Below are 27,993 nucleotides of genomic sequence, written 5' to 3'. Positions count from 1 at the left end.
GTACTAGTCTAATACTAGTCAACCAGATCAATTATCTCTCCCAAATGCTTGCCTTTAATCTCAGCACTTGGGAGACAGTGGCAGGCTTATCTCTGAGTTTAAATTTAAGGCCAGCCTGATCTACAGAGAGCATTTCGGAAGGCCAAGGCCAGGGCTACACAGAGAAATCCTTTTCCAAAAACAAAACGAAAATAACTCTCCCAAATGATCTTCTATTGCTTCATAACAAACCTTTCTTTAAAAAACAAAAATAAAACAGAACAAAACAAACAAACAAAACCCCCAAACTAGAAACAACAACAACAAACAGGCTTCCCATGAAGAGTTTTTTTTCATGGAAACAAAGGTGACTAAAGCCAAGTAAAGGACCTTAGCAACTTTAGAAGATTTCCTAACAAGTATTAGAGCTTACACTGTTTATTAATCTATTACAATTTACCTTTTCAGAATTTTTTCAGACTTACTTTACTTTATTGTTTATACACATTATAAGCCATGTGCATAACTAGTACTCTTGGAGGTCAGGAAGAGTGGTGAGTGCCCTGGAACTGAGTTAAGGATTGCTGTGAGCCACTATGTGGGTGCTGGGAACCAAATCCAGGTCCTATGCAAGAGCAGCGAGTGCTTTTTAACCACTGAACCATTCCAGCCCTTACTTCCCAGGGGCTTTAATCACATTTGAATACATTTTTTGAAAAAAAAAAAAATTGAGCTCAGAAATAAAGAAAATATGTGTGTTGGGGTGGGGGATGAACACAAAACCTAGTTCAAGTATTTAAAAGTAGTTTTCAACCCATGGCCCTTTGAGTATGTGTATTAAGAACTACCATAAAAGCAAATATTCTCGGACCCAACCTTGGGCTGAATCATAATTTAACAGCACCTAAAAAAATACAAGCAAGTCACCAGACTGATGATTACCCATGTCAAAATGAGAAATGTTGTTAATGTAGCTACATTCTCACTTTGCTGAGACTTATCCCGGCCCTAGATTAGTATTCAAAAATATCTGGAGTCAAAATTTTTATGTCTATACAAAGAGAACTCTTTTCAAGGTTGAACACTTACTGTGCTCTCGTTATTTTTCTAGAAAATAAAATCAACCTAGTATCAAAATATTGAGGCAGTTTTATGATAAACTTTAAATGTATCTCATTGAAATATTAATATAACAGATCTAATAGCAATAATTATGCCAAAAGACTAGTATATTAAAATGTCTAGTAAATAATACAAAATGATAAAATCATTCTCACAGAAAAAGGGTGTCTATAGTGGTTTAAAAGAAAATGGCCCCCTATAGGCTCATAGGGAGTGGCACTGTTAGGAGGTGTGGCCTTGTTGGAGGAAATGTTTCATTAGAAGTGGGTTTTGAGGTCTCAGTATAGCCAGTGCCTCATTCTGTTCCAGCTGCCTGCTGAACCAGATGTAGAACTCTTAGTTACCTTTCCAGCACCATATTTACCTGCACGCTGCCATGCTTCCCACCCTGATGATAATGGACTAAACCTCTGAACTGTAAACTGCCCCCAATTCAATGTTTTCCTATATAAAGTTGTCATGTTCATGATGTCTCTTTGCAATAGAAACCCTAAGACAGTACACAATATTTTTCTTTTTTTTTTCTTTTTTTTTTTTTTTTGGTTTTTTGAGACAGGGTTTCTCTGTGTAGTCCTGGCTGTCCTGGAACTCACTCTGTAGACCAGGCTCAGAAATCCTCCTGCCTCTGCCTCCCAAGTGCTGGGATTAAAGGCGTGCGCCACCACCGTCCGGCCAATATTTTTCTTATAAGCTAGTTAAAAATTCAACAAGTTTATTCAAAATCTAGGCTGTTTCTTCATATCTTCATTTCAAACTTTTGTATCAATTATAGAGAATGAGGATATAATTCCTGAGGCATGTTCTTGTGGTAAGATAATGAATCATTTTTCTTGGTATCTTTATAAATTTATCATTGATTCAGGGAAACTTACTAAAACTGCCCTCTCCTTTTAACTATCCAGTTTCTTAAAAAAAATTTTATTCAAAGGTCTACTATCTACTATTGTAAAGCTGGCTCTGCATTTATTCTCAAACAGATGAGAATTCAAACTCAGAGAAACAGAAGGACAAGTATTACCACAACTGCCTCAATTTCATCAATAACTTAATCATCTTTGCAGTGCTTTTCTCAAACACATTTGCTTGTTTATTTATTTTGGTGGTGCTGGGGATTGCAATATGTGAGCTAAGCAAAGTGTCTATCACTGAACTACACACTCAACCCTGAAACATTTTTTTAAATAATGCTTTTCTGTTGGAAAACATTATCCATTCAAATGCTATAATAAATATACTTCCTATAAGCCAAACTATGCTTCCTTTAAAATTAATTCCCATGAACTTGACTGCATTGAGTGATACTGACTATATTTACTCTCCACTAGATTAGAGGCTAATAGAGGTTCTGTTTGCTAGTATGTTCTGCTCTAAAAATAGCTGTTTTCCTCATTCCTGAATTTTAATAGTAAAATATATCAAATAGGTAAAGTTCTAAACTCTTCAAAATTGTCTATGAGAGAGACAGATACCAGCAATAACCCTCTTCAGTAGAAAGCTATGAGCTACATAATGTATGATATTTTAGACAATAGAAACTTAGCTGACTCAACTAGACATTAATGGCAAATAATTCTTATTTTAAAATTTTTATCTCAAAACAAACTGCTTACAAAAACATGTGGACATTAAATTCTTCTGAAGTCTGTTTCAGATATTATTTATGTTGGCTAAATTTGTGATCAAGTTTCTAGTTCTAAATTCCTGAAGCAGTATAGGGAGCTTCTTCCAAAACGTAACTAGAAACTACTTAAGTAATTAGTGGACCAATGCCATGTGGTTATATTGAATGCTGTACACATGCATTAGTGGCCCATTATAAAATTATGAAAATTATCTAAATGTATATCTAAAAAGGAAATTAGTGACATTTACCACAAACATATAAATAAAAAACACTACTGGATCAGCTATACATGGTATATATGAGATATTTAACCCAAAGCCTCTATAACTTAAACCTAATTTGGGAATACAAAAATAAGTGATCGAATGAATAAAATGATCAGTTCATACCTAACAGCCCAGTATGTATATCGTCTTCATTTTTCAAGTTTTCTGCATGCAACTCTGCAAATACAAAGAGTAGTTACTGTTCCTTCATGACATGAATATCCAAAGGCACTGAAGACACTGTTCAATGTCAAAAGCACCCAGAAGTCAGAGCTAGGTCAGACTTCTGATTTACTACCTTAGTTACCTTTAAGCAAATACCTCTACAAGAGTCAACTGCAGTAAACATGAGAATAGTGTTTATCTCCTGGGCATGTGAAAGACAATTTGAACAAAAGAAACTTAAGAGCATAACAGAATTTGACTTCAGTTCCTTACTCCATTCTCTAAAATACTAATGTCCTCTGCAAAGAACTTCTACTTATGGGCATATGACTTTATGGTACAAAAGAAAAATAAACTAAGTGCACAACAAATCTATCATGGTTGAAGTCAAAACAAACAAACAAAACTGTTCAAGGGCCACCTGCAGCCCATTAGGGGATGGGAGGAAATAAAGCAAAACTGGAGAGATTTAATTTTAATTAGTAAAGGTAATGTAAGAATGACAGTGTTAGCCTGGCAGTGGTGGCGCACGCCTTTAATCCCAGCACTTGGGAGGCAGAGGCAGGCAGATTTCTGAGTTCAAGGTCAGCCTGGTCTACAGAGTGAGTTCCAGGACAGTCAGGGCTACACAGAGAAAGCCTGTCTTGAAAAAACAAAACAGAATGACAATGTTGAATCATTTTAATACAAAATACTGCTTTTCTGTTTCTATTTCTCAAGAATTGGCAAAAGTCAGCACTAGGTTCAATCTCTTTCCACTACAACATATCTGAATTCGGAAACGGGAAGGTCTTTCTGAGCATTCCTATTTGGAGAGTATGTCAATTTCTGACAGTAGAATAGACTGTCCTGAAATAATTCTACTTGGTTAGAAGGAAAATTTGAAAAAACATCTTGCCTATAAAAGTAGAAACTTGGGATGAGGGAGAGAAATCCTTGTCCTTTAATTTATCTAGGTTCAGAGAAAAGTGCATACACAGCATGTCTCTAAACATCAGCCTTAGAATGTATGCAGCCTATCTTTGTTACATGCATTTTTGATCCTTTTACAAGTAAGGGGCTCTGATTAAATAGCTGTACTTATGTTTCCACTCAAGTGTTCAATGCCTTTACGGCATTTAAGAGTGTGGATTTAACCAAAGATCTTTTCTAAATGGTTCTCATCATGGAGCGGGGACGTCCTTCTAGGGAGAGAAGACAAAAGGGGGAAGCGCACCGGACAACAGTTCCGAGTGAAGGCTTTGGGAGGAAAGTGTGAATGGGGGGCGTGTGATGTACTGGCTCGACTTTACCCTGGACAGCTTTTCGAGCCCTGGGCTTCAGTACCTTTAACGATCAGGTAGGCGATGGCGAGGAGGAACGCCAGGAGGCCGGCGAACAGCAGCGAACAGAGAATGGAAAGGGCTTGGATGGGCCATCGCCGAGCCTGGGTTCGCTTGGCCGTAGTCGCCGGGAAGATGCCGTTGCGCTTATCCGGCAGGACCGGCGACCCGTCCCCGACCGGTGGTGGGAGTGGCGGGGCCCTCTTGGTCTCCGACCAGGCCCTGGCCGAGAACTCTGCCCGCAAGTCGCGGGCCACTTGGTCGCATCCCTCGTCTTCGTCGCCTTCGCCCTCACCCCAGCTATCCCCCTGAGTGTAGTCGGAATACACAGGCCGAGTCCCAGGACCTGGGGTAACCTGACGGCGCCTACGCGCGCCTACAGACCTCCAACTCTCCACAAACGACATGGCGGGAAAAGACTAAGAGGCCCGCGAAGGTCGAGCGTCGACCACCGCCACGCCCCACCCCGCAGCAGCCAATCAGCGACGGCCGTCGGCGGACCCAACCATCCCGCGCGGAGCGGTGGGGGTGCACGAGCGGGTTACCGCCCGGCTCGGCTTCCGGATGCGCCGTGTGAGCGCGCGCCCGTGGCCCGCCGATGCGCGCTGCTTAATTGCTTCAGCCCTTTCTGGTCCTATTAGCACGCACCGCCCGAGTCCCCAAACGGAAGCTCCCCGGCTCAGCTCCGCGGCTTCCTAACCGCCAGTTGCTTCCTCCCTCTGGCGAGTGATCTCCGCCTCCACCCTTCACCCTGGCGCGCGCTCAGCTCCGGGCGCGCGCAGTTCTCGAGCCCCCTGGGCACGACCCCTCCCCACGCCAGCCGCGCGCGCGCGCGCGCACTAGGCCGCTAACGCCGGGTGCCGCTCACCCCGCCCCCACCCCACCCCTGGTGGCCTCAGGTTTGTGGGGCGAACGTAACTAGGGCGGGGGGGTGGCGAAGGTGGCAGGACGCCACTGCCCCACCCCCGGCGGGGTGCGGTGGCCCAAACTCGGGAATCTGGGTCCCCGCCGTGTCCCGTTTCCTGGGGGAAGTTGATAGAGTTTCCCCCGCAGAGCACTCGACGCAGAAACTTCCTCCGTCCCCCTCCCCCCTGTCCATGCAGGCGACGCCGAGTGAGGCTGGGGGCGAATCGCCGCAGAGCTGCGTGTCGGTATCGCGCTCTGATTGGACAGTAGGGAAGCCTGTCAGTTTATTGGCCCCGCTGATCCCGCCCCGCAGCTCAGGGCAGCCTTTACCCTTTGGCCCCAGCGGGCGCCAGCCACTCAGATCGCTTCTTGTTGGTATGTGTAGCGGCAGTGGCCGCCGACGGAGCAGTCTGAGCCCGACGATGAGGCCGGGGACTGGAGCCGAGCGTGGAGGCCTCATGGTGAGTGAAATGGAGAGCCAACCTCCCTCGCGGGGTCCCGGGGACGGGGAGCGGAGATTGTCCGGCTCAAACCTGTGCTCCAGTTCTTGGGTCTCTGCTGACGGCTTCCTGAGGAGACGGCCCTCGGTAAGGGATCGGCGGGGTAGGGGAAAGCGGCACAATGAAAAACCGAGTCAGAGAAACAGGAAGCTTTCTCCAAAAGGAGAAGAGTGTACCGGGAAGAGAGCTCCAGATGGTGGGCTGCGTCCCAAGGGAGAGAAATGGAGGGCGGGAACGCACAAAGAAATATGTGAGACCTTGGGCTTCCAGTGGTCTTGGCCTAGGTAGATGCCTTAGGAAGGAAGGTGCTGGGGCCCGGGCGGACTGTGCATCTGAAAGCCCCAGGCTTGTTTCATAGTAGGGAGGGAGACTCAAGTCTGTAGGACCTAAGGAGCGGCTGCTGCAGTTTCTTTTCCTCCGTTAGTGGTGGTGATTTGCAGGGGTTGGGGGATTCGGTTCGGAGAATTGGCTGCGGATACTTAGTTTCAAGCCAGGAACAATGGAAGTACTATATTTTAAGCTCTCTAAAACCGATGAATTTGTTTTTTGCATTTAGTGTCTGAGACAGAATGATAGTCTTTGATATTTTAACAATATTAAAACATTTGTTCCTTAGGGAAGTACACTGTTTTATAACCAGACCTCTTTTAAGTTTAAGTTAATGCAATTTTAAGTAGTATAAGCTGATTGTATGTATAAAGGTGACAACGTTGTGTTCACCGTAATAACTTTTAAGGTGGAATAGTCACTAAGTCGCCAGTCATTTAACAGTTGGTTAAGTCATTGGAGAGGGGTTGTAATCCACTAATGGGTTTAACTTTTCCATATTTTGTAAATTTTCAGGTTTCTTGTAATGATCATTGTGGTGTAATTAAGATCAACGTTAGTATATAATAATCCTGTAATTTAATTACTTGACTTAGTATTGTGCCTTGTAGTTCAATTGATGGGTTTTAGTTGTTGTTTTTGAAATGACATTTTAAAGGAACATTTACTGTGTCTTACTCACTTCTCACTTTTCATTATTTTTCAGATGGGGCATCCTGGCATGCATTATGCACCAATGGGCATGCACCCTATGGGTCAGAGAGCAAACATGCCTCCTGTACCTCATGGAATGATGCCGCAGATGATGCCTCCTATGGGAGGGCCTCCAATGGGACAAGTAAGAATACTTACTTTTACTTTGGCTTGCTTATTTTTGTTTGACTGTGTCAAGATTTTAAGATGTAAGTCAGTGTTGTGCTTGCAGCTGTTTAAAGGTTAGTTTATATCCACATAATGCATTCAAACAAGACAAACATTACATTGATCATGTCTGTAACCAAATTTTGAATGTAGTAAGACTGTATAAAAAAAACTTAACTGACTTCCTCAACAAAATTAAGATTTAAAAAATCTTATAAGCTGGCTGTGGTAGCACATACCTTTGATCCCAGCACTTGGGAGGCAGTGGCAGGTGGATCTCCTGAGTTCAAGACCAGCCTGGGACTATAGAATGAGTTCCAAGACAGAGAAACCCTATGTTGAAAAACAAGCAATCTAAAGTGACAGTATACATCTAATCTATTTAACTTAGTGACTTATTTCAGGCATTATAATTATTAATGGTCTAGGAGTAAATACATATCAGAAGATAATCATGGTGAATGTGTAAAGCATAGCATCAGAAAAATGGTAGTTACTTGGGGTTTTCATTTGGAATGAATTTTATTCTTGGAGTGTCTTCCTCTTGTTTTTGGTGGGGAGGGATTTTCTACTCTATTACTAACTCTTCCCTGGACAGTGCCAAACAGGTGGCTCACTTTCTCCTTACTTTTTGAAATGATTATTGTTTCTACACTCCTACTTGTGCACTGCCCCCTGCATCTCTAGCACAAATCGTAAATGGAGGTTTTGTAGGAGTGATTGGATTAAAAGGTTCTAAGATGACTCAGTAACACTGGTAGAATTTCTAGAGAATGTTGAAGAAAGGCAAGAGCTTCAGTTCCATGAACAGTTGTATCCTATGCTAGGTTCTATAATACACAGTTTCTTGGGCGGGCTTGGTTATTCCAATTGAATATCTTGATAAGTCATGAAATATTTTGGTTAGCAGAATATTTTAGAAAGTCAGTTGTATATTTCCTTTTGCTAATGAGTACTATTGGGTTTGATAATGACTTAAGCATTGAAGGCTAAAGCTATTGGTGAAATTGCAGTGGAAACAGGAGCTTGTATTTTTCTTTTTCTTTTAAGAGTAGAATGGCTTAATGTTAAGTGGTTTACTTTTATATTTGGAATATAGCCCTTAATTTTATATAAAAAAATTTATTCAAAGGCGCCAGACTGAAAAGATTCTGCCTGCAGGAGTTCCTTATATAAAAGATTCTTTTGCTCTGTTGCTCTAGAATAACAATACTTTAAAGCTCCCTAGGAGATGCAGAGACAACTCTTGATTCTTCTTCTGTATCTTCCCATCTCTAAGCAGCACAAAACCCTTCTTGTTTTCTTGGTAGAGCTGCTCTAACTAGATAATGAGCTTTAAAAAAATATTTATTCTTTAAATGCTCTGGTTCTTATTTAAAATTAGTTTCTTTCCACAGAAAGATAAAATAAAACAATTTGCTACTGCCAGATGCTTCTCTCTTTTCTGGGGCCTTCTGTTTCCATTGGGCCACTCAAGGTAAGTTTGGCAAGGGGTTGACGTGCTTACCCTTGCTGTAACGGTGCTGTTGCACTAGCAAACCTGAGATGCCACTAGTCATTTTTAGTACAGTGCAGATTTTATTTTATTTTTTTTAAGTAATTGACATACACTGGTCACAGTTTGTTTTATGGCCCCTTCTCTTTAGCTGTGCCAGTGACCACTTTCCTAATAAGTTTACTTGCTACTTACATACTTCAGATATTCTGAATTTTGCTTCATGGTTTTCGAGTACTTTTTTTTTTAGTCCAATATGTTCTATGCACCATTAAGTACATCTGACTGTTAAATGTTGAGCATTCTCACTCTGTGAGGTTAATGAACACCTTAAGAGACCAGATCTGAAAGTCTCAAGAAAACTGCCTTTGTTTTCTCAGAATTAGATCATTATCTACTGCCCCCTTCCTCCCTGATAGTATAGGGCCTAGCTTATGGTAAAGCTAAGCTCCTTAAGGACTCTAGGGATCTTTCTTAAAGCTCTGCGAACCTTCTCTTAATGATGAGCTGATTGTTTTCTTACATCATTTCTTGTGTTTGCATATGCTCAGGATTATTACCAGTAATTATAATGAGAAGATAATTGAGAAGAAGCTGGGTGCCTGTATCACTCATGGCAGTGAGTGTATAGTTTTGCCATCCATTTTTTTAAAACGTTTATTAAAAACTGTTTTAGAGTTTTGGGACCAAGGGCTATATAAAGTTCAAAAATAGTTGATCCTTTGTAACTGCAGAATTCTGTGTCCATTGTTTCATCTAACATGGGCTTATAGTACATGAAAAATAAATTACTATTTCCAGACCACAAGCAGACTTTTTGCCTTGTCATATTCCCATTTAACACATGAAACAGCTGTATAGTTACTTATAGAGAGATCATTATATCATGTTAAGTAGCATAAGTAATCCAGAGATGATTTAAATTATACAAGATGTCTATTGGTTATATGCATATATTATGACTTTTTATGCAAGGGTAAGAAGGTCTAAATTTTGATATGTAGAGGATCCTGGAACAAGTCAGCAATCTGTCAGTTATCTGCTGCACTGCCCACATTTAAGCTACCTGGCTTAGACCAGCCGAAGATAAAGAAAAAGCTGGATGACTGTGGTCTTTGAAATGTTACTGAATATGACAAGACATTTTAAAGCTTGTTTATAAAACAGCATGCAAACTAGACAGTAATGATCTAGGGTTAAAAAAGGGTTTATAAAGTTGAAATGCAATTAGTTACTTTAAGAAGTGACACATTTTTTCCCCCTTAATTTATAAGATAAACTAGAATGCTGTTTTCTCTAGTTCAGGCAGAATCTATTAGCACATCATAACTTAACCATAATTTCTCTCAGGCTTATCTCAATTACTTATCATATAGATTAAATTATTACCTCCTGATGCACATAACTTTGGGGAAAGTTAAACACTTGCCAGTTATAGAATTAAAAGACTATACTGCTGGAAAGGACCTTACAAAGAAATCAGATAAATGAACTTTAAATAGTATGTGGTATAAGTAATTGTTTTTGGAAAGGTCTTTTTTTTTTCCTCCTTCTTAAATGTTTATTGAAATTTTTTTGGCATAGTAACAATATTCAAAATTTTCCAGTAGAAATTTCTGTTAAAATATGATCATGGTGTATAAAGCTGTCTTTCTCCATATCCATTCAGAATATGACATGTTTTGTGTTCAAAGTATTTTCTTTTCCTTTTTCCTTTTCCTTCTTTTCTTTTTGTATGAGCTTTTTAATCACCAAGAACATTAAATTTTATTATATTTAATCAGCTGATTTTGCCTTTGCCTAACAGTGCTATTAGCTAGCTCTGTTCTTGAGTGTTAACGTTTCTCTGATTTATAAAAAGAATGAAATGAAGTCTTGAGCTCCCTTCCAGAGGTAACACTTTATGGTTCAATTTTCTGACTTTATCAAACTTTTATGGATTGATTTGGAAGTCAAATTTTTCCTAAATAATTTCAGGTTTTGGGGGGTGATTTTTTTTGATAATACATTAGTGAGTAGTTACATCTTAGAAATGAATTTGGTTTTCTTATTTTAATACTGAGAAGACAAACTCACAAGTCTGTAACAACCAGGTTGTCCTATTCCCATGCCTTGGATATTCAAACTCTTTTTGAGATGGTTTTCTTGCTTCAAAGCTGTTTTTATCTCCTATCAAAAAAAAAAAAAGTAAAATGTATTTCTTTGCTTAATATCTCCAGTATTATATATCTGTGACCTAGTGTCTAAATTTCACAGCTTTAAGTTTGAAAGATCTTCTGTAATACACATCAAAGCAACAGTCAATGATGCATGTTTTTATACTCCCTAATGTGAGTTTCTACTAATCTTTTCATGGTGCCGTAATGGTTATATTAGCTCTTGACTTTAAGCGTATACTGCTGTCCTTGCCTTCTTGCTTTCAAGATCACTATCACCATGACATCTTTGCTTGCCTAAATTATTTTCTCAAACAGTTTTGGACACTCTTTACCTCCTCTCTAAATTATTTAACACATTGATATGCTTGGAATTTTTACAGCTTTATTTTGACACTTAATGACATTTTCTTCTTTTATTTTTTCCTTAATGTTTTCTGATTTGCTATTTTCCTAACAAGTAATAGATTATAAAGTCAGAAAGCAAGAACTAAGTTGTTCTTGTTAAGAATTGTCAGTGCTGAGCACAGTTCTTGGTGCATTCTGGGTGCTCAGTAATACTTGTTGAATGAATGAAATGTAAACTAGAAAGTAACTGATACATGTGTGTCTAGAGGTTACTTGTGACTTTAAATTGTCCCTGCTTTTAATATGGGAATCATGGCTTTTTCATTTAGCAAAAATAAATAAAATGAAATAAATTAGGATTTTTGGGTCTTGTTTTGATAAAGAAATCTAAATACTTCCACTTAATGATAGGCACGTGTATTTCTAGCTGTGTCATGTCATTGAGGATGAAATCTTGCCATATACATCTTTATAACATAAAAGATGATTTGTAATAGGCTTCACAGAGATAATCAGTCCATTGGTATTTAAATGTATCTTACTAATGAGATGCTTTATTTTATTTTTAATATTAGCCAGTCGTTAAAAAGCACATAATAATTTTTATGTTATCTACTTGAAATTCCCAAATCTAGGTAATTTCTTTGCATTTACTTCTCTCAAACACTTTTTTTTTATTGGATATTTTATTTACATTTCAGATGCCATCCCCTTTCCCCATTCCCCTTCCCCCGAAAACCCCTATCCCATACCCCCTTTTCCTTTTTACATTTATACACTTTTTTAAAATGTTAATCAAAGGCTTTATAAGTCAAACACTTTTCTTTATAAAGAACATTAACCTAGGGCAAATGTCTTCACTTTTATATTGTGGTTTGATTTTGACAGGTTTTGCTAGTAAGACTACAGATGTGCTTATTTCAGCTACTATTTAGATGGTAACTCATTTAAGTATGAATTCATTCAAAACTTCAGATTCAGTAATATTTTTAAGTATTTAATGTTTGGAATGATCCAAGAAGACTTATCTCCATTTGATAGAATGGACTATCAAGATGCAGAAAATACTAAGTTATTGGGAAGTCTTGCATGAAAGTTTTAAAAGTGCTGCTAGGTGTTCATCTGTCTTGCCCACCACCTTTCTAGTAGCATTTCAATTATAAGAAATACTACCAACATTTAGTAAACTTTCTAATACAGATGTGTACTGGAGGCCACCCCTCCCATTTTTTTCCAGTGTTTACCTAGAGAAACTGACCTGTTTTGAAGGTTTATAAGTAAGAATGGGTAGATTATGTTCTCTTGTTGAAGTTGTTTGTAGTTTTTCATCTGATTATCTTGTATCTTCATATTTTTGTTAGACATCTATGCCTCTTATTAATGTTTTTAATATAAATATGGCATGTGTATCTTGATCTTAAAAGACTCTCATCCTGTGTGAATTGGTTGGCATTACTAAGATGTCAGAATATTCCTGGACACTTGGAAATGTTGTAGCTATGAGTCTAGTCAACTTACCATCTGTTATTTTTCATTTACTTAAAGATAATGGTCAATTCTACTTAGCAGTTAATAAAGGTACATTTGCTTTAGTGGGCTTAAATCTATTATTTCTTAGTATGCTTAAAATGTGTTTGGTGCTGTTAGGCATGTATATTGAAGGACTGTGATGCTAGCAGTTGCGGACTGTCCTGGGTTGAAATACAGTTTGCTGTACCTAAGGCTCTTAATTTTTCAGTTAAATAAAATTTTTGTATGGTGATTTATGTACTTACACACTATTTCTGGTTTGTGTGTTTACTATGTTATCCTTTTTATTGTACTTTATTTGTTTGGAATGTACTTTATTTACAAAAACAAGTTCATTGTAATAAAATAGTTACATGTTACATGAACAGTAGCCTCATACATCTTAATGTTCACTGGGCCCCTTGATAAATAAAAAGGGCACATGCAGTGATTGACTGACTTGTATCATCTAAGTTTCTGTGTGTACACATTGCATAACACAATCACATGTTATATTTATCAGTGAGTGTCTGCTGTTAAGTGAAGCATGCTGTATTTAATACTATAGCTTACTCTTTTAGCACGAAAACAGTATAAAGGCTTAGAAGTAAGATTGACTCTAGCTTGAAGAACATGAAAGGGGGATCATAATGGTCTTGTGTTCGAAAGAAGGTTTTAGATGACAAATTTAGTACAAAATTTATAGTTCTTAATTTTGTAAAAATTAAGAGCCACTATTATTTGTGTTTCTCTAATTAAATTTAGAACTTTCTTGCAATTAAAAAAAAAATACCCCAGTGGTGCTCATTTTCATTCCACTACACTTCTATATTTATATTGCATAATCTGTTGTAAAGGATTATAATTTTGTTCTCATGTTTGTATAAGCTTTGAGAAATTCACATACTTTACCAAATTTAATCTCCTTGTCAGAAAACTGTGTTGGCCCAGTTTGTCCAGGTTATATTTGGTCTCTGAATGGTCTAGAGAATTAAGTGAACTGTATACTAACATTGCAAAGCCAGCATTAAATGTGGTACTTAGTCTGAGGTTGCCTTCTTACTACATGGATTGACTTCTATTGGAGGTATTAAGTTTATACTGTTCGCTAGATGGGCCTTTAATGAAGAAGCATAACAAAGCTGAGAAATAGACCAAGAATGGCTGAGGGAAAGGATGATTTAGAAGGTATTCTCATTGTAAAAGGTTAAGAACAGCAATAATAAAATATCGTTGGTTGGTCTTTCATGGTTTCAGGTGCTACACTTTCAATCATTGATGGCAAAAGTATTTAGAGAAAAATTTGTGTCTATACTGAATGTGTTTAGAAATTTTTGTAATATAATAACTAACTGGATAGCATTTAATATTCGTTAGGTAATGTAAGAAATCTAGATGTGATTTAAAATTTACCTGGGGTATGCATGGATTATATATATTTGGATATTTTGGTATCCATTAGGTGGCGCTAGAATTATGAATACTTGAGACAACTGCAGTAGCTAGTAGCTTAACTAGTAGCTTTGTTTGAGCATTATTGTAATTGCCTTACATTCATTATTGTATTTGATTTTCTACAGTAAGGTCTGTCAGGTAATAATTTTACTGTTAATGAGAAATTGAGGTCCAGAGATGTCAATGTCATAGCAGCCCAAGGTCCCAAAGCTGTTAAGTAGTCAAGGAATAGGGTAGGAATTCTGCTTGTCTGACAATAGCTGTGCCTGACTCAGTTGGGTTCTATATATAAAATTGTAAAATTAAGCCAGACAGTCCTAGCACTTGCCTTTAATCTCAGTACTTGGGAGGCAGAGGCAGGCATATCTCTGAGTTTGAGGACAACCAAGGCTATACAGAGAAATCTTTCTTAGGAAAAAAAAATAAATTATCAGTTGAGTTAACCACCTCAGAAGAAGTTTTTTTATTAGTTATATATGTTCCAAGATTGCCTGTGGATTCCTAAAACGAAACCATATATACAAATTTACTGTTGTTTCTAAGATGCCCTGCTATGTTGCCTTGTAATTCTAGAGTTTAATCTATCCTTGGAAATTTTATGCCCTGATACTTTCTTTGTATCATTACTATACTTAGGGTTTGGAGGCATTATTAAGTAAAATGAAGGTTACTTGAACTTATGCACACACATAACTGCAATGTCAAAGGTGGATCTAATATGCAAGACTTGTAGGAGCTACAGCTGTAGCATGTATACTGAGAAAACCACATAATTTAAAAACTTGGGGATTTTTTTATTGGTTATTTTATTTCTTTACATTTCAAATGTTGTCCTCCTTCCCGGTCGCCGCCCGCCCCCCCCACACCCCCCCCCCACCACCCCCTCCCCCCCCCCCCCCGGCAAACCCCCTATCCCATGCTCACTCCCACCTCACCACCCTAGCATCCCTCTACACTGAGGCATCAAGCCTCCACAGGACCAAGAGCCACATGCCCCACACTGGTGCTATATAAGGCCATCTTCTGTTACATATGCAGCTGGAGCCATGGGTCCCTCCATATGTATGTACTCTTTGGTTGATGGTTTAGTCCCTAAGAGCTCTAGGGGTTTCTGTTAGTTGATACCTTTGTTCTTCCTATGTGGTTGCAATCAATCCCCTTCAGCTCTTTCAGTCCTTCCCCTTAACTCTTCCAATGGGGTCTTCGGCATGAGCATCCTCGTCAGTATTGGTCAAGCTCTGGCAGAACCTCTCGGGGGACAGGCTCCTGTCAGTAAGCACTTCTTGGCATCAAAACTTGTGGGTTTGTTTTTAAAGTTTTCACGTAATATTTTCAGACCTACATTGACCATAGGTTACTGAATCTGGAATGCAAAGCTATTTTTACTTATTTTAGAATTTCTACATTTTATAGGTTGTATTTAGTGAACTAATTTTGAACACTAGTTGTCTTACTAAATGTTTTCTACATATTAAATTGAAACATTGTTTACTGTGTGTGTATATATAAATATATATATTTAACAAAATATTTTCACTTTACATTAATTAGTCTGTTTTATTTTTTAATTTATTGTTGCTATTTTGAGATGGGGGATATCAGATTCCCTTATTACAGGAGTCACAGATGATTTTGAGCCTCCGAGTAGGTACTGAGAATTGAACCAGAGTTCTGGAAGTGTGGTGGTCAATGCTCTTAACTGCTGAGCCATCTCTCCAGCCCTTTGTTCAGCTTCTGTAGTGTTGATGCTGCTTTTTTATTGTCTATTTTTATTTTTAAAGTATATAAAGTGATAAAACACTCATTTATATTTAACATTAGAAACTTTCTGGAATGCTAAGAGCAATAGAATAGGTTGTGTGGTTGGCATTCCTTTTTCTTCATTGATTATTGTCCTTCTAACTTGTGCTTCTTCTAAATATCTCTTATTCCTCCAGTACTCCACACTGAATGCAAGGCCTCATGCATACTAGACAGGGGTTCTACTATTGATCATACATCTGCAGTCCTATTTTTGTCCTTAGGCAAGATCTTGATGGGGAAATTGTGCCAATCTGAATGGGTTTTTCTTCCTCGGCCATAGTGTAATAAGAGATTTATTATAAGTGCCATTTACAATACCTAGCTTGAATATATCTTGATAACTGGCTCTAAAACTCCCTCTACTCCAGGCCTGAGAGATGATGACTCGTCAGTGTTTATTCCCCTTCCCCCTCTCCCCCAAAAAACACTGTCTCTGCTCTTTTTATAATACTTCATATATTGGCTAAAGTAGAAGAAATGGAAATTTGTAAAACAAATAATAGCATTTTGATTTTATAATGCAGTTTCATATTAGGCTAATGTGACTAGCCATTTGTGCTTAGAAAATAATGTTTCATGAAATTGTGGCATTATAGTGATTATGCTAAAAAAATTTTCTTTTTTAACAAACATGTCATTTTATTGAATTTGAAGGTTAGCTAACAATGGGGGTGGGGGGAGCAAATAGGAAATCTAAGAGAACAATTAAAGCTGGCACCTCTATGTGAAGCAAGAAATTTTAACTTACTATACCAAAGACAACAAAGAAACTTGCCTACCTTAGTTTTGGTTTGGGAAGAAAAGATAAACCACCACTGAGGATTTAAAATATAAGCCACTTTTCTTTACATTTACAGCCTGGATTCACTTTCATTAACACTGATGTTAAAACAGCAAAAGGAATACATTACAGAGAATTTCATTTGTCTCAAATTAGGGGTTCTACCAAATAACTAGTATAACTGAATCAAACTGCTTGCAAAGAATTTAACTTCAGAGATAGAAAATGTAAAATGTGCCTGGGTGTTTTGTGTTTAGGATAATAAAAATAGAAATCATTGTAACATTTCCCAAGTTGATAATGGGGCGGCTCGGGGAAATAGGTCATTAAACCCCTGAGAGCTCCAAATATACCAAATTTTTAACAGTAGTTTTGTATGAAATACAGTATCTTGCATAAAGTTGACTTTTAGTTTCATATTCATACTATCAGTTTCACTTCTGGAATATTTAATTATGTAAATTTTCAAAGCTCACAGATAATAAGTTTGTCAGGTAAAACAAGCGTAACTAAGCTTTGCCTACCAGGACTTTAATGGAAAATGCTGAAGAAAACTGTGGCTTTGTAAAAATATCACATCTCATTTTCTAACCATAACTGAATTCCACACTACTGAACAATTGTGAAGTGTTTAAAAATTTGAGAAATAGGAAGGACTGTGAAAGAGACAATTATGTCAAATTCTTATTTGTTGTCCCTTTGTTCTGGACTAAAACTTGCAACTCAATTATGGGAGTTTTGTAGCTTTTTTTTTTTTTTTAATGAGATTTTTGTCTTCAGGTTATAGTCAACATATTTGAACTCAAGTTGTATTAGTTTACTCAAACTATTGTAACTGCAGGTAATGGTTAATGGAGGTTTTTTTTTTTTTTTTTTTTTTTTGTTTGTTTGTTTTTTTTTTTTTTTCTCTACATTTTAAAGTACTTTTTATTTCACCCTTAGAAGAAATTTACTATTTTTCTTTTAGGTTTTTAAAACCACTTCTGAAATTCTCTTAGGGTTCTAGTTTGGAATCAATTAGACTCCCACTGTGTGCTTTTGAAGTGGCTTTCTTATGTTACTTGTTCGATTTATTGTTGTTTCCTAAAGCATTGCTAGAAGGCTTTGGAAACATCTATCTTTGTTAGCTATTTTTTTTTAACATATATATATATATATATATATATATATATGTTAAAATATATAAAAAATTATATATTTTAATTCTTTAGTTAAGTTTTGGAGGCCTCTGTGCTTGTTTTCAAATATTATCCTTTTTATAAAGTATTATTTTGAACATATGTTCTAAGTAATCTAGCAAATTCTTCTAACCATAATTACTTCCCAATAGTTTGAGTAATTTTTAGCTGGTTTTTAATCTGTTAACCCCATGCTGGTCTAGAGGTATTTATTTAGCCCATTTTACTTTGAGTTTTTGCAAGTAATAAAACTGAACATAGATACTCTTACCATCTGTAATTATTGAAGTTTTTAATCACCCTACAAGTTTCCTTAGATTCTTTTGAAACTCTTAATATATATTATAGTCAGAATTCTAATATGGCACTATATTTTATGTAACATAGATGAATATTGACCAAATCTTTTAGAAAGTAAATTTTCATGATTTTTATTCATGCTTAATCCTTATTCAGATTTTCATTGCTGTCCTTAATAGACTAAAATAAATTCTCAGAACTAATATAATCAGGTATTTATGTACTTTTCTGTATTTATAATTAAAGAGCATTTATATAAATTTCAAGTCAGTGTTTAGATTTTAAGCACCTTTGAACTAAAATTTTGAAAAGGACCAGATTAGTACAGATTAAGAATAAAAGGTAAAAATACTGAAACTATTTTTGTCTTATATTCTCTCATTCCAAAAAAAAGAGAAGAAGTTTCTTAATTAAAAATAAAAGGAAATGAATAGTCTCAAGTTTGAGTTAGAATAATACAATAGTCTGCTCTTCTAAATAAACTTAATTAAGATATTTTCTACCATACATAGGAATTGTGGCGTAAGTATCGGAACAGGATCATCAGAAACTGCTTCATTCATTCAACAAGCACTTACTAAGCATATTATCCATATACTGTAGTAGCATGGTGTCAGTGGGTTATAGTTTTAAATTGTATGATACAGTCCTGTAAAGTGTTTTGATCTTACATGGTAACCATTTTTTAACTTTTATTTTAGATGCCTGGAATGATGTCTTCAGTAATGTCAGGAATGATGATGTCTCATATGTCTCAGGCTTCCATGCAACCTGCCTTACCGGTTGGTAATCTTAAGGAAATAATTATTTTCTGTGTTTTGATTACTTTCATGTGTGAATAATAATGTGCATGTACTTTATAGGACACCCCGAAATTAAAGTGTAATGTGGAAATTATAATGGAGCATTACATTGCAACATTCATACATGTGCAGTGATAAAACTAGTTTTATAATAAACAAGGCATGTAAAGTTTGTGAGGGACAAAGCATTTTAATAGTCGTAATATTTTCAAATGACATTTATTAAGTGCTAGTAAAAATTGACATTCAACTTAAAAATTAGAAGACTTAATTTTTTGAAATGCCCATTTTTGTGAAACTTGTTACAAATTAATTCATAGTATTCTTGAATAGAGACTTAATGACTGTCACACTTACGTAGTAGTTTAGTGATATGTAAATACTATGATACTAGCTTAAGCATGTTTATTTCCTGAGAGCCTGTTGGTTTTAATGAACGAGTATGACATACTTATTTAGATTAGTAAGTTTTTAGTGTTTTAGTCAGATTACTATATTAACGTTTGCATATATTACATTACAAAAATATGCTGAGGCGTCTGAGGCCCTATTTCTAATATTAATATTGGTGAGTTTTGTTGCTTAATTAGTAAGGCTTGTTTTTCAGAGCTTTGGAGATTTCAAAATTGGGAAGGGAAGGTTGTGGTTCTACATAGAGTTTATAACCATGTAATGTCTTAAAAGTAATTAAGTTATCCAACTTTGTTGATCTCTTGAAGTGTATAGCTAGCCTGGGAGTTGAAACCACTAGAAATAGTAGTCTGTTAGTGGCTTACAGATTACATGAAACTGATTTACATTCATTGTTTCTATAAAATGTACTTTAAATGATTTTGAATGTTAGTAATTTAATTTCTCTTCTTGCAGCCTGGAGTAAATAGTATGGATGTAACAGCAGGTATGTCTACAATGTATGATGGACTTCATTTGGAAAGATGTAGTCATGTTACGACAAGGAATGAAAGTAATGTCTAGGGTTGAAAAGATAGTTAACAAAAGTACTTGGTGTTTTCTTCAGAGGACCTGGCATGCATTCCCCGCTCTTACATGGTTAACAACTACTTGTAATTCCAGTTCCAGGGGATCTGATGCCTTCTTCTGTCCTTCTTGGGATCCAGGAATGCATGTGGAATACATACATATATGCTAACAATCCACTCATGCACATAAAATTAGTTTTTTAAACTGATCTTTATGATCAGTTCTTAATATTTTCTCAATATCTGACAATAGATAGTATTTACAACTGAATCCTTAAGTCAGATTTACTGTACAGATTCTTTGGTTCTCCTTTTTTACATTTTGTGATTATTATTAAATACTTAAAATTTATATTGGAACGTTTGATCTGAATTTCAGTGCTTAACAATTTCACGTAAATTTCTTTATTATGTATGCTACTAAAGTACAATAATGCCTCCGTCAACATAATCAGAGTCAGAATATTTACACAATGAACTCTGCTGACTTATATATTTCTCCTTGGTGAACATAGGAACGGATAGTAGCTCCACTTTTTTGATATGAAGTATCTGCTCTTCTTGGACTTTTGTTTTACAATCTTTGCTTTCTCTTTTATTTATATTAAGTTGACTGGTTGCTAAAGTTAGACGTTATTTGTGTGAACTTTATTACTAACATCTGAAAATTCCTTACATCATAAAGATACATACACACATGCATCAACATAAAGATGTGTGTGTGCATGCATACGTATCCCATATATGATATATATGTATGTCATATATTTATATGGTAGTATAGGACAGCACTAACAAAACTTTATGCCATGGCAGAAGTGTTCAATAACATATAATATCAAATACAGTTGCTACTAGTTACATGTAACCAAGTTTGGCAGGAGTTAGAGAACAGAGGCATTATTGAACTTTAGTAGCATATGTAATAAAGAAAGGAGTTTAGGTGAGAGTGACACTTAAGAACAGCCAGAACGCAAAATGAATGTTTCTTATTTGGCAGCTGACGATTAACTTTGGAGATTGAAAGCTCAAGTTCTGAAAATGCTTTAGGCTTATAGATGTTTTATTTGTGGGCTAGGAAGCAAGCCAACAGGTAATATAGGACAGTTTATAAGCTTTAGTAAGAATAAAGAGGAAGAAATAATAATAAATATTGGAACTATTAAGGAGCTCTTCACTTATCACTGAATATTTTGTCTTTTAGGTGCAGCATCTGGTGCAGTAAGTACTTACTTTCTTATATTTAATTAACATGCTGAATTGATTTTGGTTTCTGGAGATTATTTGCTAAGCCATCTAGTTTTCCATGCGAAATGTTGAAATTTATTTATTTTAAAAAATAATTTCAATGAATGTTAGAAGAGATTGTTTCTGTTTTATGTGGCTGTTTCAAAATACCAAGGCCAACGACTTTAAAGAAAACAGGTTCTTTGGTGTTCCAGTCAACTATAGCAGAGGAACTGCCAAGGTGTATGTTTTTGTAAACACCCCATGGGGAAGACCGTCACTCTTGAGTTGAATCCTTATCTGCTATAGAAAATGTAAAATCCAAAATCAAGGATAAGAATGGAATTCTACCTGTTCAGCAAAGGCTGCTCCCTGCTGATAAGCAGTTGGAAGATGCCATGCTTTGTCCAACCTCAGCATTCACAGTGATTTCCACCCTCATCCTGTGTTGAGACTTCATGGTGGTGTTGAGAAAAGGAAGAAGCCTTTCTTTCCCAAGAAGAATAAGCGTAAGAGAAAGGCTAAGTTTGCTGTGCTGAAATACTGTAAGGTGGATAAAATGCAAAATTAGTTGCCTTTGTCGAGAGTATCCTTCTGATGAAAGTGGCACTGGAGATTTCATGGTCAGTCACTTTGACAGGCAGCACTGTGACAAGTATTGTCTGACTTACTGCTTCAACATACCAAAAGACACGGAGCTGTTCATGAGTTAATAAAAGCACAAGAATTAGGGTGAGGGTGGGAAGGAAAGGAGTTTGTTGGAGCTGGAAAGATGGCTCTGTGGGTAAAAGTGCTTGTTGCACAAGCATATGAGAACCTAATTTCAAATCTCTGTCATCAGTTGTAACGAAAAGGCATGGCTCCATGTGCCTGTAACCCCAGCAGTGGGGACCAGGAGCTCTGGCCAGCTTAGCCAAACAAAGCAGTCAAGTAGATTATAGAGTAAGACAGAGAACAGTAGAGACTCTAGTCTTTCTCTGGCATATATCTGTATTTATAATGAAACTCCCACCTCCTACCCATCAAAGGCAAGAAAAGAGACGTTTCATACAGTTTTGAAGCTTGGAAAATCCAAGATCAGGCCACTTAATTTGGGCTATGGTTAAGAGCCTCCTAGTTATTTCAACAGCATGACCAAAGCCATTACTTTGGTGTGCGTGCAAAAAAAAAGTATGGTGTGTGTAACAAATCATGGCCAAGGAAGGGTGTAATAGAATATCTTATTTTGTTAGACAGACTATTATACAACCCCTATAATGTTTCAGAGGCTCAAGTACTTCTAGAATTGCCTCATGCAAACTGTTCATCCAAGTCTTTGTTAGATTTTGCAAAGCTTCTATTGTGTCATACATAGTCTGAGTCCTTTTTGAGGAGTTTTATTTCTTAAGTCTCATTGTTTTAATTTACTAGAAAGATTACTCTGATTTGTTTTTGTTTATTAGTAGACATTAATGTAATAGTGTTAGTAACTATTTAACAGCTTGCTTTATCTTGTGAAGAAAACTTTTTAGTTGTTAGTATTTCATTTATATACCAGTACTATTATATACTATTTGTATTTTCATTAACATGTAATATACAGAATAATGGGTTTCTATAATATTTTCATATATGCATATAATTTGCATTGAGTATATTTATCCCCCTTTTGTTTGCCCCTTTCCTTTTCTCAACATGTGCCCATTTTTCTATTTTATACATCTAGGTTTCTGCCGGGCGGTGGTGGCGCACGCCTTTAATCCCAGCACTTGGGAGGCAGAGGCAGGCGGATTTCTGAGTTCGAGGCCAGCCTGGTCTACAGAGTGAGTTCCAGGACAGCCAGGGCTATACAGAGAAACCCTGTCTCGAAAAACAAAAAACAAACAAAAACAAACATCTAGGTTTCACATACGATAGAGCATGTGTTTTTTTTTAAGGTTTATTTATTTATGTATCTTATGTATATAGGTGTTTTGTCTGCATGTATGCACACCATCATATTCCATTGACTACAGTTATAGTTGTTAAACACCATGTGGGTGCTGGGAATTGAACTCTGGACCTCTGGAAGAGCAGCCAGTGCTTTTAATTCTTGAGTCATCTTTATGAGTTAATTTTATAAGCACACATTTATATTAGTTCTCCGTTATTTATAGGAAGCCAGGGTAATTGTATAACTTGTCTGTCTCAAAGATATTGTGCTACATGTGAATGTGCAAGTCTCCCTTGTGTTTTGACTTGATTCCTCAAGATGTAACTGAGAAACAGTATACAAATCGTATTTTAGGTTTGGGGTTTTTTTGTTTTTTTTGTTTTTTTTTAAATCATGTTTCTGAAGTGGCCATACTAATTTATATTCCCAACAGTATATTAGAGTTCCTATTTCCCACACAACTTTGACAACTTTTGTAGTTTGTTTTTTTCTTTTCTTAATGATTCCAAATTTGACTTCCAGGAATTAGAACTTTGCATTTCCCTCTTAGCTAAAAATATTGAGTAATTTTCTCATATATTTATGAGTCTTTTTTACTTCTTAAGAGTTGTATGCTTTCTGGGTGTGGTGGTACATGGATTTAATTCAAGTGTGTAGGAGGCCAAGGCATGCATATGTCTTTGGTGTAGGCCAGCATAGTCTACAGAGCAGGTTCCAGGACAGCCAGAGCTACAACAACAACAAAACCAAAACCCGTTTGCTCAGTTCACTTGTCCATTTATTGATTGTACAATTATTTTGGTATTTAATTTTGAGTTCTCATGTATTCTGAATACTCCTCCTCTGTCTGGCAAAGACCTACCATCCTATAATCTGTCATTCTACACTGTTACTTCTTTTGCATAAATTTTTAATTTGATAAATTGTATTGTCAGTTTTGTACTATTTCCTGAGTTAGAATAATTGTCTATATCCTGAAGTGTTTCTCCTATTAGTTTTAATGTTTCAGGTCTTGCTTTAAGTTCATAGATTTACATAGAATTGATTTTTATGAAGTTAGCACCCAGTTTCATTCTAAGTGGATATTCATCTAGTTTTCCAGGCATAATTTATTGAAGCTGTCATATTTCCATTGTATTTATTTTATACCTAGTTTAAATCAAATGGCTTCATATTTCTGAGGTTTGTTGTAATCTAAATGAAAATAGCTTCCATAGACTCATTGGGAATGGCATTCTTGGAGGTGTGGCCTTGTTGAAAGAAGTGTGTCACTGGCAGTTGGGCTTTGAGGTTTCAGAAGGCTCAAGTCTAGCCTAATAGCGTATTGTCTCTTCCTGCTGCTTGCTGATCCAGATGTAGAATTGTCAGCTGCCTCTCCAGCACCATGTCTGCCTGTATGCCACCATACTTCCTATAATAATAGAGTAAACCACTCAACTGTCAGCCAACCCAGTTAAATGTTTCCTTTATCTTGGTCATGGTGTCTGGTCACAGCAATAGAACCATAGCAAGACAAGGGATTTTGTTGGATTTTTTTTTTTCTGTAACCTCTTGCCTCAGTTGTGATTTTCATTGTCAGCTTAGCTTTATGGAGACTCATAGGAAAATTTGTGACGTGAGGTGAATTTCTGGGTGTGTCTGTGAGAAAATTTCAGAGTTTAACTGAATTTGTAGGACACTAATTTATAGACTGAAGGTTCAGATGGAATCAAAGGGAGAAAAGTAGAGGGTGCTTTCTGTTTATTACTTCACCCACTATACCTTCTCTGCTTATGATGAACTTTAAAATTTGAGCCAACATAAATCCTCTTTTTAAGATGTTCTGTCAAGGGTCTTTTCACAGCAACAAAAAAAGATAACTAATAAAGACATATGTCTGGTTTTTTCTTTCTATCTTGCTGTGTTTTTGTTAATTTATATTGTGGTTATTTAGTGAAATTAAAGTTAGGCGTTGGCATACTCCTTTTTTGATTGTTCCTTTGTTCTTTTGAGCAAAGGTCTTTCTATATATCCCCTGGACATCCTGGAACCCACTATATAGACCAGGCTGGCCTCACACTCAGAGAGATTGCTTGCCTCTGATTCCTGAGTCCTGGGACTTTTGTTTTTGAAGAGTGCTTTGGATATTCATATGAATTTTTAGAATTCATTGAAGATTGTTTTTCAGATTTTGGTGTGGGTTACATTCAAGATGTTCATTGCTTTTGATAATAGAATCATTTCCTAATACTCATTCTGCTGAACGAGGAATACAGAAGGTCTTTCTGTCCGCTAGTGTCTTTGTCTTTGTTTTTGTTTTTTGTTTTTTTTTTTTCAGTGTTAATGAAGTTTTTATTGTGGAGGTATTTCACCTCCGTAATTCTATATATTCCTAGATATTTTATTATGTTTTGAGGCTATTGTGTATAGTATTATTTTCTTTATTTCTCAAGTATGTTCAATATTTGTATATACAAAAATTACTATATAATTATTAGTATATATAGAAGCTACTAATTTTGCCTGTTGATTTTATACTCTACTACTTTATGGAAAATGTTATGTCTGAGGGTTTTCTGGGGAGTCTTTGGGGTCTCTGAGATATAGATAAGAGTCATTTGCAAGTAGATAATTTGATGTTTCTTTTTTGTATCTCTTTATCTTACTTTAGTGCTTAGAATCCAAGCATTTCATTGAATAAAGGTAGAAAGAATTGATACCTTTTCCCTTCAGACTTTAGAAGAGATACCTTGAGATTTTCTCCCTTTTATATAACACTGGCTTCATGTTTGCCATATATACACTGTAGTTTAATGTTGAGGTATGGTCCTTTCTTCTTCTCTTCCTTTGTTTTTTGTTTGTTTGTTTTGTTTTTGCATTTTTTAAATAGAGAAAGAGTCTGGAACTCTTTGTAGCTTAGATTGCTCTTGAATTTGTGAACATCCTGACTCTACCTCTCAGTTGCTAGTATTATAAGGGAACATCACCATACCAGGTTACATGGAACTGGGGATTGAATCCATGTCCTTTTCAACTGAGCTGCAGCCCCAATTCTAAAACGTACTGAGTTTTGTTGGTGTTTTTTTTTTTTCGTAATTTCCCTCTTAGATCCTGTTTTTATGCTGTGTTACTTTTTACTGATTTGTATGTTGAACTATACTTAAATCTCTTGGATGAAACCAATTTGATCATCATGTGTGAACTTGTTAATATTTCATTACACAGCATTAGTACCAAAAAAAATATTGCAGTTTCAGACCATGAATTTTAGATCAAAATGAAGTTTGTTTATTCCCATTGGGGGAAAGTCTTTCTGAATTTAGCAAATTCTTAGAATGCACTTTTTTTTTCATTTCACTGGTTATAGAAGTGTATTCCCTGCAAAAAACAAACAAACAAACAAAAAACTGCAGACTGAAGACATGGTTGTAAAGCAATTAGATATTATTACTAAACTACTTAACTCAATTCATTAAGTTTTTGAAGTGTTTATATCATGTGTGGTTAAGCATTTTGGGGAAGAAATGAACACTTTCTGTTGATCACTGCTGGCTGCAGTCATTTAAGTTTTTTTAGTGCAGCAAATTAGTAAATTTGCTGAACATACTTATCAGATGCAGTAGGATTCATAGCCATTTGTTATATACTACATCAGAATTCTCTCAGAAAATGGCTTGTATAGAATAAGAGGAAATGAAGGTTCAGAGGGGGTTGTTTAATTCTTATTAGTTCACGAAGCACGCCACCTACTTATCCAGCATTTTCTTTCACCTTACCAGTTTTCTTTAAATACCAAATGCTGTATGGTCCATGCTGAATTTTTTGACTGCTTCCTGTTTAGTTTTAAAATGATCAGCTTATTATTGTTCTCATCTGAGCATTATCAGCTTTGGATGGCCAGCCCCCTAGCTCCTCGTCTTCAAGGCTTTCTTTTTGCAAACTTCTCAAATCCCACTATTATATGTTTCTTTGTTAGCAGTTCCTGGACCTAATGCATCCTTGATGGTTTGAGGTTTCTCTGCTGCTTTACCAAAATTGTAAACTCAATTAAAATTGTTTGAATTTGTCTTTTGTCTAACATTTCCATAGTATTAAAATAAACAGCCAGCAAGTAATAATTCATTAGGAAAAATGTGAGAAGTCCATGTTAGTGTTTGACACTAATTACTTGTGTTAAGCATGTATTTGAGATCTTTGAAGCTTATCATTAGATTGTTTCTTTTGATATCTTTTTTGTTAATATGATCACGTATTGTTATAAACTTCCCAGGACTGCCTTGGCTCTGTCTCAGAGGTTCTGCATGAATGTATATTCATTATTATTTCTCTATGAATTTTATAATTTCCTCAAGTGTCCTGTATGACTCAATATTTGTTTGAAAATGGATAGTTTAGTCTCCAAGTATTTTTGTTTGTTTGTTTGTTTGTTTGTTTCTATAGTTTCTCTTATTGCTGATTTTTAGTTTTATTCCATTATGGACTGAAAGAACATAAGGAATTATCTAGTATGTGGTATGTTGAGATGGTCTGTGTTCTATGACATAATCAGTTTTGGAGATTACATATGCTGTTGAGAAAACTGATTATTTCTCTGTCTGTTAATTGAAATATTCAATTTATTAAGCCCAGTTTACTCATAATATATTTTAGCTCTGAGGTTTCATTATCTAGTCTTAGTTTTAAAGACCAATCTAAATATTATATCTTTGGTGTTTGTTTGTTCCTTCACAGTATTTGGTGCATAAATGTTTACAGTTGTTATATTTTGACCAATTACTCCTTGTATTAATATGTATTGCCCCATGATAGCAATTCTTCATTGTCCACTGTATCTGAAATAAACTAAAACATAAGTAGCTAGGTACACTTGTAAAGGATTTATTTTTCCTTAATTAAATCATTTGAATTGGAAAGAGCCACACTAAGAACCACTATCCAGATCTTAACGTAGGAAGATCCATCTTAATCTGGGTCATACCATCTGGAGGTAGCCTA

The 27,993-nt window shown here is 36.1% G+C and overlaps 2 protein-coding genes across 10 annotated transcripts in view; one reads left to right on the top strand and one right to left on the bottom strand.

The window, feature by feature from the left end:
* Arl6ip6 (ARF like GTPase 6 interacting protein 6) overlaps window positions 1-5,367 on the bottom strand; it is a 30,189-nt gene extending 24,822 nt beyond the window's left edge. Inside the window, exons 1-2 of the mRNA XM_034495988.2 lie at window positions 4,483-5,367; window positions 3,115-3,168 (exon numbers count right to left, since the gene is read on the bottom strand). Coding sequence (XP_034351879.1) covers window positions 3,115-3,168; window positions 4,483-4,885 — 457 coding nt within the window. The 5' untranslated portion in view covers window positions 4,886-5,367. The remainder of the gene's footprint in view (window positions 1-3,114; window positions 3,169-4,482) is intronic.
* Window positions 5,305-27,993, top strand: part of Prpf40a (pre-mRNA processing factor 40A) — a 52,224-nt gene continuing 29,535 nt past the window's right edge. For 4 of the 9 annotated variants that reach the window (XM_034495987.2, XM_034495986.2, XM_034495985.2 and 1 more), the window contains exons 1-5: window positions 5,305-5,845; window positions 6,918-7,049; window positions 18,799-18,879; window positions 19,768-19,798; window positions 21,085-21,101. In XM_034495987.2, the coding sequence (XP_034351878.1) occupies window positions 5,576-5,845; window positions 6,918-7,049; window positions 18,799-18,879; window positions 19,768-19,798; window positions 21,085-21,101 (531 nt within the window). In that variant the 5' untranslated portion in view covers window positions 5,305-5,575. Of the gene's footprint in view, window positions 5,972-6,916; window positions 7,050-8,469; window positions 8,550-18,798; window positions 18,880-19,767; window positions 19,799-21,084; window positions 21,102-27,993 lie in introns of those variants that run through there. The other 5 variants (XM_034495982.2, XM_034495980.2, XM_034495979.2 and 2 more) reach the window with 3 other exon arrangements.

The sequence above is a fragment of the Arvicanthis niloticus genome, chromosome 2 (assembly GCF_011762505.2).
Source record: "Arvicanthis niloticus isolate mArvNil1 chromosome 2, mArvNil1.pat.X, whole genome shotgun sequence".
Classification (NCBI taxonomy): domain Eukaryota; kingdom Metazoa; phylum Chordata; class Mammalia; order Rodentia; family Muridae; genus Arvicanthis; species Arvicanthis niloticus.
Note: the sequence above shows the minus strand (reverse complement) of the source record. Positions and strands in the feature narration are given on the sequence as shown.